The sequence below is a fragment of the Urocampus carinirostris genome, chromosome 1 (assembly GCF_059441175.1).
Source record: "Urocampus carinirostris isolate Australia breed hairy pipefish chromosome 1, RoL_Ucar_1.0, whole genome shotgun sequence".
Lineage (NCBI taxonomy): Eukaryota > Metazoa > Chordata > Actinopteri > Syngnathiformes > Syngnathidae > Urocampus > Urocampus carinirostris.
Window position 1 is genome coordinate 23,629,814 of NC_142349.1, and position 14,110 is coordinate 23,643,923.

At 39.3% G+C, this 14,110-nt stretch overlaps 1 protein-coding gene across 1 annotated transcript in view; it reads left to right on the forward strand.

The window, feature by feature from the left end:
- Window positions 1–10,487, forward strand: part of LOC148373995 (rho-related GTP-binding protein RhoN-like) — a 59,978-nt gene extending 49,491 nt beyond the window's left edge. Inside the window, exons 4-5 of the mRNA XM_088330953.1 lie at window positions 1,700–1,834; window positions 7,848–10,487. Of these exons, the coding sequence (XP_088187079.1) occupies window positions 1,700–1,834; window positions 7,848–8,105 (393 nt within the window). The 3' untranslated portion in view covers window positions 8,106–10,487. The remainder of the gene's footprint in view (window positions 1–1,699; window positions 1,835–7,847) is intronic.
- Window positions 10,488–14,110: the final 3,623 nt, after the last annotated feature.

Consider the following 14,110-nt stretch of genomic DNA (forward strand, 5'->3'; position numbering starts at 1 on the left):
ATTGGATTGAAAATGGAATCTGGGTTTTTTTCATTTATAGATTACTTTTGCTCTACAGAATAACTAATATTAGAAGAGAATATTTGCAACATGTTACTCAACAGACTTTCTAATTGTTCTATACTTTACGAACTTAACCCAGAGGTGGGCAAACTACAGCGAGCGATCCAGATTATGTCCGCCAACAGATTTAATCAAAAACTTAGAGAAGCAAAAGAGAAGAATAAGCCGCATCAAGTAAGACAATGACCATTAGTTTTAAATATGTCCACAGCATGTTGCCAAAGCTAAATGCCACCGTCAAAATAAACCACCTACTATAGCTGTATTTGATGACTACCGTTCATCATACAGAGAATATTTGAGGAAACGATGTTATTTGACCTAAAATGGAAGACGCGCTGTTTAAGGCAATACAATTAGACTCAGCTGGATTTTTTTAGCCTGTGTCCCTTTGTGTCCCCCTTAAAAGCAGTTTTTCCTTGGGCTTATAGCCAACATTCAAATACTTTGATACATTTTTCTATACTTCCCCTTTTTAAAATCTATTTTATCTATCACGATATTAAATTTCTTGCAAAAAAAAAAAAACACAAGATATCGGATTCAAGACTCTCGATCCGCATATGCAAAATAAAAGATACATCCATTAGCCATATATTTTTCTATAGCTCCATACGCAAATGTTTTCAAACCAATGTGGCCTGTACCCTACCCCAGCTCAACCCACAAAGTATCACTATAGAGTTACAGATTGGAGATAATGTCGTAAATATTGCGGTAAATTATTATCTGCATTTATAAAACTGATGGCATGACGACGTGTTTGGATTCTATGAGGAAAATCGTCGCGAGCATTCAGAGATCAAGGTAACTGTAGAGAAACCATAATAGACCAGAGTCTTAAAAAAAAACGTACCTTTGAGATAATGTAGATGCCTTGTATTTCGTATTTAAATAGTTTTGGTGGAGCCGATTATCACCTGGAGGTAAGATGCATTATTGATGAAATCCACGCCTCTGCAAGGTAGAGAGCAAGCAGTTGTGTACCGCAATGGATCAGCGTGTTCAAAGACCAGACTCACAGTAGGAACGTTCATCTATTCAAGAAGAACCTCTGTCTGACTGTTGTTTTTTTCGGTTATCTTCCAGATTGTTGACGTCTACGTACTTCTTTGGACTGTCGTTTTTCAAATGAGTTTCTCTATTTGTATATCTATCATGAGCATAGCTGAGATGACACATTTACAGTGAAGGGTCCCAAGATGATACCCTGTACTAGTTGTTGGGAGGAACACTGGTTGTAGCATAATAATTTGTTAGAATTTTTAGAAATGGCTGATAAGAGCAAATCACTACATTCAGTTTTATTTCAAAAAGCTCCAACAACTTCAGAGCTGCAAAGCGGACATTTGCACCTAATGCCCTGAAAATATTGATTGATTACCTCTTTTTGATAGAACTGGCAACTAATTATTTGACATATGGTGTTTCCGATCAAGCTAATTTGATTTTATGGGGTACTTGGATGACACTCAAAGCTCTACCAAGGACAGATCTGCCACCAAATGGAGCAGGCTCCTTTTTTCGGTTCTTTCTCTAGCACTGTGCCTGCTTGCTTTATTCCACAGGTTGGGACATGTTTCACCTAAGTTTATTAATTTAATAACCGGGTCTTTGTTGCTCTCTGTGTCCTCAGTGGCAGGGGGAGACACAAGAGTTTTGTCCCAATGCTAAAGTGGTGCTAGTGGGTTGCAAGCTGGACATGAGGACAGACGTCAACACACTGAGAGAACTTTCAAAGCAGCGCCTCATCCCCGTCACGCACGAGCAGGTAACGGCGCTGTATCACTTAATCCAGGGATGGGCAGATTATGGCCTGTGGGCCACTTGTGGCCCGTCACGCTTTTTCATCCGGTTCGCTAAACGAAAAAGTGAGACATGTTATACATGAAATGGTATAAAAGTACTGCTAATGAAAATGTGTTGATTTGGTGCCACTCTTGTTCTCTGTGTCTCCAATATTCAAATATTTGGCAAGGTTTTTTTTCACCTGTTATTTTTCTCATGTATTTATCTTAAGATATGCATCAAATTACTAATTACTAATAACTAATTAGAATAAATGTTTTCCTTATAGACAAAAAAAGAAATATAACATGTATTTGTGAATAAATGCATATCGTCGCTGCTATCCTAAAAATAACTTGTTTTCTTTTTTTTTCTTTTAACCTTAATGGAATGTACCAAAAAAGCTCAAATAAATCAAGATGCGTCTTTTTAAAATGGCCATGACATGATTAAAATTGGATAGGCTTACATTATCTTTTCCCCTCATATATTGCCACAGTAATGGGTTTGATACTATATCTGCAGATACAAAAAAATAAAATGATCTTTTCTCCCCTAATCCTTTTGCCAACCTGCTTTAACCGAATGCGGCCCGTATCTCAAAATGTGTTCCCAAACCCTGACTAAGGCTAGGTTTACACTGCAGGAAAAATCAAATTTTGTTTCGAACAAACGCGACTTGTATCCGATCAGGTAAATGGTCCATCTGAGTGGCACAAGTCTGATTTTTTTTTTCCACCAGACTCAGGCCACTTTTATATGTGTTCCTAAATCTGATGCTTATCTGATCTTTTTGAATGCAACTGCTGTGTGAACGCTCTAGAGGAATTCATGCAACCTGCACGTTATTAATAGGCGACAAACCTCACTAATCTGCGTTCAACCAGGCAGGGGGAAGCCGAGAGAAATCAAAACCATAGTGGACACAAACATCATGAAGTCACACAATAATGGAAGATGAACACATGTTTATTTTGTAATTCACAAAACAGCAAACATTGCATACTACAGGATCCACAACATGTCGCTCGACGTCACTGCTGTAAACATGCCGTTAACATCCATGAATACTTGGGCAAAGACTGAGTGCAATTCATGTGTCCTCTTCTGCACATGCGGGACACTTGTGGTATTCACACAGATCACGATCACATACAAGACGCATTTGTTTTCCGATAGATGAAGGGAATGTCTGTCCGTGAGCAAAAATCAATCATAAAAAAATTTCAATTGAGCATCAATATCTGCAGTGTAAACCTAGCCTTGGTCACTTAAAACCCACCCAAGTATGCAACTAGAACACACTTGTGTCCTGGTGAATCTGCAAGTACATACATGGAGAAAAAAATGACTATGACTGTTAATGAAGTAAAAACGGAAATAACCAGGGTCTACCAAGAGTGTGATCACTGTCAAAGGAAACATAAATGTGAATATTTCTGAAAATAAACCTACAAAACCAGCCTGGCCTGAAATGATGGAACCTCTGGAAATCCAACACTTTCTTGGAATAAACCTTGGGAGGTTTGTGAAGATGAAAAATCAGCTTTTCTTTATTTGTGTTCAGCAGAATGTGAGATTGTTCACATATCCCTGTGCTTTGCACTTTTGTTCGTATTTTTGCTGACCTTGTGACTTTGGACGCGCAGACGTATTTTGCATGTTCGAACGCTAGAAAACAGACGTTGACAAATGAGCGAGTCCGGCCTCTACGACCTCTGTTCCGGGATGAATCAGGCCGCGTAAACCGTGAGGCTGGCTTGTGAATTTTAATGGACTGTCTATCAGGAGCCGCACAAAAGCTGTCACGTGAACAAAAAAGCTCTCTGCTGTGTTGTCCAAGTTGATGCGGCCTTTCACCAAAATAAAAATAAATTGCCAGCATCTGGGAAACTGCGCGAGTTTAAACAGAAGACGGAAGGACACATTTTGCCCTTTCATGTAGGAAGGAGGAGAACCCCAATCTTCAGGTCTATGCTGAAAATGGTGCACAGGACTGGGAACTACTCCTTCGCCCCAAGAGGAACCAGCTGAAGAAGCCCGTGCATCTGGGTCTGATGCCTACTTGACAGCTTCCTGGAGAGATGTTCTTTGCATGTCCTACTAGTAAGGTGACCAAGTGACAACCCATAACTCACTGGAGGACGTCTGTCTTTTGGATGGCCTGGGATTACCCGGGGATGTTAAGGATGTAGCGGGGGAAGAGAAAGTCTGGTCTTGACAAGTAAAGATGCTCCTCCGGCTACCTGACTCCAGATAAGAGAAAGATAATGGATTGGTGGCATCAGGAATGACCCAAAACAGTTTTTCTTTTTGGTGATTTTTGAATCAAATCCATCAAATCTTTTGCAAATTGTATGATTATACAACAATTTTTACAATATTAATGTTTTCTGCAATTGGAACTTTTACCCCTAAAAAGTAAATATTTTGTATCCTTTTTTACTTTTGTGTTATTCCCTAAAAACAGAGAATATATTTTTTTAACCCAAAAATATTTAAGCATTATAAAGGACTCTTGTCACCATGGCTACTACCTCTTTGACCTGTTGCCCTCTGGTAGGCGCTACAGGTCCCTTAAAACAAAGACTAATTGGTTGTCTTTCCAAGGGCCTTCACCACTAAACCATGAAAAATATATATTCTGCCAGTTTCATTGAAAAATGTGCATAAATATCTGATTTATTAACTCATTTGGCAATTGATGTTATTGTACTATTTTTCCAATGCTTTGTTCTTATAGCTTAAGCCAATTTCCGAGAACTATCCTGTAAATGTTATAGCCCAATTATCCTGACACGATCTTATTTTTCTCTTCATTACATGTTTATAACGGATTGCCATGTCTAATCTCGTTGCAAACAGCATTCACTAAACTGTCATCAAATGACAATAAAGACAGTTCAATTAAAAACAAAGACATGATCATCATCATGAAAAAAACTGATATGACGTCCAATTTATTGGTTGCACTGCAGTCCCCCGTTTTTTGCAGTTAATCAGACTTGAAATGGCAAATGATAGGCACCCAATCCGGGAAATGGATTCACTGAATTCTGCGGTATGCGTCTTGTCTCTTGCCTTTAGATGATGGAAATGCGTCTTTTGTTGGCGCCGGCCATCTTTCACTTGTGCGACGATTTTAAAAAAAAAACAATTCAGGAATATTTTTCAACTCCCAATGACTTGAGGCCGCAAAGTATCAAACATGAACTAGTGATGGATTATTGTATTGTAAAAAAAATAAAATTATTATCAATTTGAAAGTCCGCCCTGTAACCCATCAGTCACCGAAGGGGCGTCCTGTGACCAGTCAATTTCCCGCGAACGCTTTTTAAAATAAACTTCTCCAATTGAGTGATTGATTAAATAGGTCCATTTCCTTCGGACACAAAAAAAAAATAAATCTCCGTCATGTACCATGACGACATACATGGGGTAAATAATTGAGCTTTGGATTACAAATAAACACTTTCGGCGATGAAGGGAATGTCTGTCTGCGAGCCTTGGTGTGCCCTGCTTTTGTGTGGCGGATTGTCTTTTCGTGTGTTGGCATAGTCATTGGTTGGAAAAGGTGAGGTGTAATGTATTTGTGGCAGTGTAGTCTCCTACATGCCTTTTCATATATTATCTGTACTACTGGTGATCGAGTGTTGGTGGCCTCACCACCGCGTTCCGGGGTTGTTTTGTGATTTTAATCAGCAATACCTATTCAGTTATTAATCTTTGTACTATTGGAGGCATTATTATATGCACTATTATATGCTGTGGGGGAACAAAGAGCCAACAGTTATCACGGTAGCTCTTACTGTTGTCTCAATCACATGCGCCTCTCGTCCAATGCACCTTATGCTTGACAAATACATGACAAAAGACTATTTTTGGGTGCGCACCTTACACTTTTGTGCATCTTATGGTGCGAAAAATAGGGTACAAACATGAGTTTGATGCTTCTGATTTCCTGCTTGTTTGCAGCCTAAGTTAAGAAAGCCTTCCTTGGAGTGTTGTGCAAGTGTACCTAATAAAGTATCGTCGAAGAAATATCCTATCCAATGTTTCTTGGCCTATGTTTATTTTAAATTGAGTTCGCAGCGGTAGGGGTGCGCTGATTGAGCCAAATATCGGTATTATCGCTATTAAGTACCTGGATCGCATAGATACTGTTGTCTTGGGATGGATAATTCACTCCTCAAGGAACCGCTTCTTAATATAAGTAGCGCAGCCCCTCTCTCCCTCACCCAGTGCTTTTGGCCACTCGCTAAGTTTATGCCATGTGACTGACAGGTACAGTTTTAGCACCTTTCTCTACCTGGCCTGCTGCTGCAGTTTTGATCCTCGGCTTTTGTTCTGGAACAGCTGTAATACAAACCCATTTCTTTTTTGTACCGCTTTTTCAATGTAGTTTTTTAATAAAAAATGAAAAATATTAGTGCCTAAAATGTTTATGATGTAATTATCATAATAATAACTAACTCAAAGGGGTAGGGTTCAATGATCATGACATTTCCAAGCGAAAAGTATCGGATATGTATTGATCAATGCGACCCTTTATTTACTTAGATTGGAGTGATACCAAAATCCCATTATCACCCACCTCTGCTGAGTACATATGGTGCTTCGACCGACCGCCGCTTGAACCTGACGTGTTTCTTCCATAATCTGCTTCGAATAGCGTCGTTTTCTCACCACCTTTTTCAAAGAAGCGACTGCCCGCGTGTGACTTGCGGATGATGGGGAAAATCAAAGCATGTGGATGAGAAACTTGACCGTGTAATCGAAGGAATCACTGAAGATGTTCTCAGAAAGCGGAACAAAGGAAGAAGGGGGAGAGGCGGAGAAGGAGGTCACTCACTTTTCAATCGAACTCCAGCAAATGAGTGTTTCAACCTTGGTGGACTCACTAAATGGCTTCATCTGGACGACTTGTTTGTACTTTGCAGTTAACAGGTCATCCGGTTGAGGAACATCGTATATTCCGCTTCATGCGGCCATCATTAGGACAAGCATCTTCTGAAAGCTTTAGTCAGGGTCACCATCTCAGAAAATTGGTCACAGGAACAAAAACAGGATGATAAAAAGCGTGTTGTCAATGGAATTTCAAGCTGGCTTGCAAGGTTATTTGTCATCGGGGCCGCTTACCTGGATTTCAGACAGGCAGCCTTTTACCCTAAAATGAGGACTTTTTTTATGTTTCATGTCTGACATCAGCAAACTGCAATGTTTCTCCAAAAATGTATTTTTTAAGAGCCTTTAATTTGGTGTATTATACTTTTTAGATAAAATAAAAAGCATTTTCTCAAAACATGGTGACATTTTTTCAAGCTTCCTATTTTATGTTTGAAAATGTTAGTTTTCTAATATTGTTGCGGTATTCTACATAGTCAGTCGTGCTGGAGTATATACGTGCCCCCTTGTGTTTGTAAAGTCTATTAAGAATGAATGAATGAAAACTTTTATTTCGAACATTAAAATAAAAACCGGACAAAAACAATGAGTCAACAACAAATTATTATCGCTTAATACGGAGGAAATTGCAATCATGAATAAGGGGAGAAATTGGCAAAGGTTGACAGGTATGAAATCAAAAGATAGTTGATCATAATTAAGCATTAACTGTACATTTAAAATTCAAGTTACTGTAACTTAATGTACATATCATTTTTACGGCATAATTTTTTTTATTTTTCTGCCTGTAGTAGTTTGCATGTGCAAACTGGACAGGCTGATGCTGATAGGCAGTCACCTGTGAGCAGTCTTGAGCTGTTTCTTGTGGTATCATCTAAGTCTGTTGCGAACTGGATTTTCCTTCGAGCAAGATTTTTGTTGCAAATCAAACTCGTAAACCGAAATTCTGGTGTTTGAGGTGGTCGTATAAAGAGATACTACAGTATTTAATTCCCACTCCCAATAGAAATTTATTCTGTGCGCCTTTTATCTCCCCGGCTAAAATCTAAACCAAAAAGCAATGCACCTTCTCCCTTTTTTTGCGTTGGCAGGGTAGCAGCGTGGCACGGCAGATGGGGGCAGCGGCTTACACAGAGTGCACGTCTAAGACATCAGAGAACAGCGTGCGGGACGTGTTCCACGTCACAACGCTGGCATCGGTGCGCCAGCCAATCAAACGCAGCGCCTCCCGGCGAGGCCTGAAGCGAGCTTCACAATTGACCCTCCCACCGCTTCCCGGTCGAACTGAGCCCACGGACCAAGAGCCTGTGCTGAGGAAGGACCGGGCCAAGAGCTGCTTGCTCATGTAAAAACCCACAGTCTATACCAGAGGACACCTATTTATTGTTTTTGTTGCATTGCAGGAGCCGAAAAATGACTTTGCGCTGTGTGCTTGTATTTTGGGTTTCTTATTGTGTTGAGAATTTGGCCTTAAGGAACACACCACACACGGATGCTGGAATTGTGGCAAGTGCAGTATGATGATGATTGTAACAATAAGGATTGTAGCCATGAGGCGAGTGTGTGGTCTGTTCCTGAGCTGTGCACACGCGTCACAACCACAAGTGCTTTGCGGTGAGAACATCAACAACACGTGATTCCTTTTGCAACAACTATGTCGTGTTTCATGTTCTTTTGCGGTACTATTCTTTGACCACATTGCAAAATAAAGAGCCGGCTTGAGTGCAGATGGCCTATTCTATTGCTTGGCTTCTGTTTTCTGCACACGCCGATGATGTTGTGAACAATAATGATTCTAAGGCACATTGTGATCTTGGCAATTCAAAAATGCATTCATGTACTCTTTCCCAGTGGTCAGCAACCACTGGGCCGCGGACTGATACCAAGCCATGGGTCGTTTCGTACAGGGCCAAACAGAAAGAAAAAAGCGTTTCCTTATTTTTTTGTGGTCCCACCGTATGGATTCTGATACCTACACTCTAATTTCCAAAGGTCTTATTTCAAATGAGTGAGATTTTGGCTCGTCCGGGGCTTTGCTTTTAAGTATAATTTGAGGCAGCTTTACGGCTGTATTTCTGATGCAAATATGTTTTTCTGCTTGGATCCTCGTGCTCTCTTTCCCCCAAACGGATGGCGGATTGTGTGGTGTGAGGGCAAAGCGGCAGCAAATGTACTCGATGTTTTGAAAATGGGGCGTGAGGAATAGTCAAGCTGCAAAAGAACGAGACAGCTGTTTGCATGCTTGTCGACAGGTTCCTCCTTTCACGCGACCTTTCAAGGTGGAATTGGTGCACATGGAAGGAAAACTTAGAATGTGTGAAATGTGTGACGTCACGTCAGGTCATTTCATTGTACATCTGTAATAATATATATATATATATATATATATATATATATATATATATATATATTTTTTTTTTTTTTTTTGTTTTGTTTTGTTTTTGTTTTTTTTGTTTTTAATTATTTTATTTTATTATTATTATTCTTTAGGCCTGCGAAGCTCTGAATCCGTGAACATCGAAGCGCGAAGTAGCGAGGTCCCACTGTAGACACAAAGCGTCCCTTCATAGAGCAAATGATTTTAAGGATAATAAGCAAGCAAAAAACTAAAGGGAAACTGGGTTATATTACTAGATGTTGTGGTATTGTGTAGTGCCACCGAAAATGAGTGCTACAAAGCAAGTGGAAGAATCTCAAGATAACCAAACCGCATCATTTTTGTCCTTTTCTTTGCTTTTTGGGGGGTCCCCCGACCAGTAAGATGGTGGAAAATAATTTCAGCTCCCTCTAGATGAGCCTCAAGTTATTTAAAACAAATACAAGTATCTTGACCTACGAGTATTTTTCTAAGATGCATGTTTAATGATAGGTTATGTATTTATTTTATTCCTCAAATCATTATTGTTTTAATTTAGTAATTTTACCACCAGGGCCGTTAAATAATTCACAGTGTCTCGTTTAAAAACAAAAAATAGCATCTACAACGTATGAAAGACCCAATTAACTGGATGTTTATATATTGTCTACACTTGTCCTCAATTACAATGAGAGTAATTATTACCAGTATCCCACTTGTCCCAGATAAGAAAGGATCCAACATAACAAATTGGTCATGTCAAAGAGAAACACACTACACGGTACATTTTGAATCATTAAAGTAGAAAGGAAAGAAATGGCAATCATATATTTTTTGCAAGTCTTATTTGTTTTTTAATTGCTGAAATGTAATTGCCAGTACATTATTTACAAGCATAGAATAAGCATTATTGGCTTTAGTCATTGACTGACTCGCAAAACACAAAAGGTGCGGTACTAATTTTTTTTGGTTTTGTATTTTGATGTGCGGTTTAAGACCGGTGGATCTTTCACACCAACATTTTACATCACTGAAAAAAACAGAACAAAAAATGCATTATGTTTTTCAGCTTGGAAATGTAAAACGAGGGGCTGTACCGTTTCCATTTGAAGTTAAAATTCACTATAGCGAAGAAAAAGATGTAGCTAATGTACACTAATGTAGCATAGCAGAAAATGTTATTGCAATTTGACAGCTGGAAAGCTCTAAGAAGGTATCACAAACCAAGCGCATTACATGTGGTTGCATTAGCTTGAATCCGCTGTTCATTACATCATGAGCATGTTATCATTGACATTTGGAGCAACTTGTCCTTGTGGTAACCTCTTAATACCATGCTAATCACATAAAGATAATAAAATTGCTTTCTATCTGATGTAGAAATATTTTTTTTGACCGTTCAAAATATTTTTGTGTAGCCACACGGCTAATGTATTTTGCTGCTATCTCTCCTAAACTGTGCATTTTTTAAACCGACAGAATCTGTTGATCAGTTAAAGTAGCTAAGACTGCTTATCTATGGTAAATTAGAGTCATTAATGTCATATTCACGATGACAGACAATTTGGCTTGAAAGGCGTGTTCGAAATTTAAGTTTTTTTTACTCACTGACTTCATCTTTTGGCTTGTGTCATTGCAGCCTCCGTTAAGCTCCTCAAGTTGGGCGTGCAAGTGCATGACTTTTCTTGGACGCACTCGAATAAAGTTTACGTTTTTTCATCTTTTTTCGGGTTTGGGAAGGCTGTACTTGAAACAGGCCTTTTCCTACTTTCATCAATTTCATGCTACTCTTACATAAAACTCTAGTGACAAGCGTAATATCACTCTCCACCCACTGTCTTCCCTCCTAAATAATGTGTTCCACAGCCTGAACAGCTTCGCTTAAAGGGACAGTGTGTAATATTTAGTCCCTCTTAGAGGAACAAAAAACTTTAATTCCATCCATCCATCCATTATCTGCACCGCTTATCCTCAGTAGGGCCGCGGGGTTGCTGGAGCCCATCCCAGCCATTCTCGGGCAGTGGGCAGGGGACACCCTGAACTAGTTGCCAGCGAGTTGCAGGGCACAGAGAGACAGACAATTCGCTTGCTCTTTCACACCTAGGGACAATTTGGACCGGCCAATTAACCTTACATGCATGTTTTTGGAATGTGGAAGGAAACCGGAGTGCCCGGTGGAAACCCACGCGAGCATGGGGAGAACATGCAAACTTTACACAGGAGGTTCAATCTCATGACCTCAGAACTGTGCCGCACACGTGCTAACCAATGCGCCGCCGTGCTGCCCAAACTTCAATTCAGTAAAAAAAAATTCCTGAACTATCATACCAATGTTAATAGTCATAAAAAATGTCCAATTTTTTTTGTTCCTTTTACATAGTGAAATCCCTACCTGAGGTCTCTACCATGTTTGTCTGGCAACTTGCTGCTACGTTTTGCTCTGTGGCACTGGGTTTTCTTCGCATTAGAAAATACAGTGCCATCTAGTGGTCAAACATTGCACACTGGGGCTTTAAAGAAAGATAAAAGCAGATAAGCAGTTGAAACGAAAACAATATAATGGCTCTCTGAACTCTGTTGGGCATTGTTAGCACACACTTAATATAGAAAATGTTTTACTTTCAACTTTTTAAAAGACACAACCCACATTTAAGAACAGCAGGTCATTCATTATTTTAAAGATAATCCTATGAGACACCTTTGAACATTTGGATAGGTGAATTGCTTTATCCCATTTTTTTTTTATTATGCACATCAACCATGACTTTCTTTTATCCAAGTGAAGACTTACCATTTGACATAGCATTGGCTGTGTTAGTCCATAAAAATGATGCATCATCCCTGTAATTGGCGCTCATTAGAACGACTAAGCCAATGATGTTGCCTTGCCACCCCTGTGTATGGCAGGATGCGCTTCATGATTGTGTACTGCGCCATTTAATGATTTCGGCCTTGTTCTCCAGTCGGATGCCAGTCTCTACGAAGGAGGAGATCATAAATGCATAGTATAAGTATGCTCTGCTCTCTCTTGTACTTTGTCAGCCTGACTAATGGGGATGCAGGATTTCCCATTTGGTTTTGCTGCACTTCAAGCGAACAACGTCAGCCTGTTCTTCTGGGGGAATTGCGAGCGCATTTGCAGACTGTGCTGGATGTACAGCAGCAAGAAGGTTCCAGTCTTGGGAACTCGTTCACTGATATCATGGACACAGCGGTGGCGGCCGAGCTTCAGAATGTTAATGGCCTCTCGTCAGAAGTGGGTGGAGTAACCAAAAATGTACATAGGTAAAAGTACTGTTACTTCAGAATTATATTACTTCAGTAAAAGTAAAAAATAACTTATCCAAATAATTACTTGAGTAAAAGTAGGGTTACTTCGTAAAAAAACTACTCAATTACTGAGTAACTATAGCAACATCTTATTCATTACTATCATTTTTTTTTTTAAAACTTGTGGTTTTTGGCGGACCCAAATACAGGAAGCAGGAAAGGGCAAGGTGCTCAAAAACAGCTAGCATTAAAAAACAAACTCATCCACAAAGTAACAAACAAATGGTTAAAAACAACAATAAAACTGTTAAATCAAATCATGAAATTCTATCTAATCAACAATAAATCACAAGTCTGTGTAAATGTAAGTGCGTGTACTCTGTTTGGGCGAACCCTCTGTGGATTAAAAACACACACATATATGAGTGTGTGTGTGTGTGTAAATAAAACTCCCTCATTCTGTTATTTCTTAAAGTTCATTTAATAATGTATGAGGTTAATATAAGCTATTTTCCTAACTAATTGAAAACATTGATGCAGTGGTATGCATTAATGTACACAACGATATTATAATTTAAGGTAACATTTCTAAATAAAGTGCATGAGTACAATTCATTTCATAACTTTTCAGGTTTGTTTGAGACTCTCTCTCTGATTGGCAGATTCTGGCAACTAAACGCCACAAAAGTATTTCTGTCCTTTTTTTTCCTGATATAGGAATTGGCAGCAGCTAATTCGCTTGGTTGATGCGCACATGAAATATAATATCTAGGATTGGTGTTGTTTTGATTCTGTGACATTTTAATTTAAAATATTCTTAGCCCAAGAGTTAAGTTTAGGCTAAAAAAGCTTTCGAAAGTGTCTAATAATAGGCTAGGTCAACAATAATGTTGGCATGTGTGAAAAGACCAAAGAAAATCATATTCTTGGAATGTAGCAAGTGCAGCTGGTGTTTTCTCTGCATCCTCTGCCATTGTGTCATTCAAATAAATCTGAGCTGGCCTCAAGGCAGGCCCGTGGCGAAGCTCAGACTCTGGCACATCCAGAGAAAACCAGCTCGCTTAAGCATTGGCTCATCACAGGACTCAACATTTTGCCAAAACAATATTTGTGAAGTCGCATTGGCTTCAAATAGACGTTCAGGTGGACAATTGGGTCCATTTTTTATTCTTGGCCCGCAGAGGTGGTCAAGATTCTCCACACCATTTCAGGAGTGCACATACCTAAATATTTGTGAGTGATTTGTTAAATTAGAAAACAAAAATCAGCAGAATAATGTGTTCACAGTAAGTGAACCTTAGATTTGTGGAGACACATCAGTTAAATTCTAGTTTTGTTCGTGCCATGATTCATTTTTTTTTTTTGGTAGTCATTGACAAGATTTTTAAAAAATATATTTAATCAAAGATGAGCGTATGGCCCAGCATTGCCGGGCCAAAGGATAATTGGAATCGGCTGCTTGGAATGGTCATTGGTCGGGAGCTGCAGTACCAAATTTGGCCGCCAGAAGGCATTATAGACCCCACAAAAGCAGACCAAAAAAAAGCAGGAAACTTGTTTATCAATTTTGCTAATATTTTTGGGGGGTGACTTGATCCAAAACCTAGCTAAAGACATTCGCGGACGCCTAAAGTACAACTGTGTACATTATCATTGTCATGCTGGAATGCCCTGCGACCCGGTAAATTGCTATTTGTCTCAGGAGACCAGAGGGTATTTTTTCCAGTA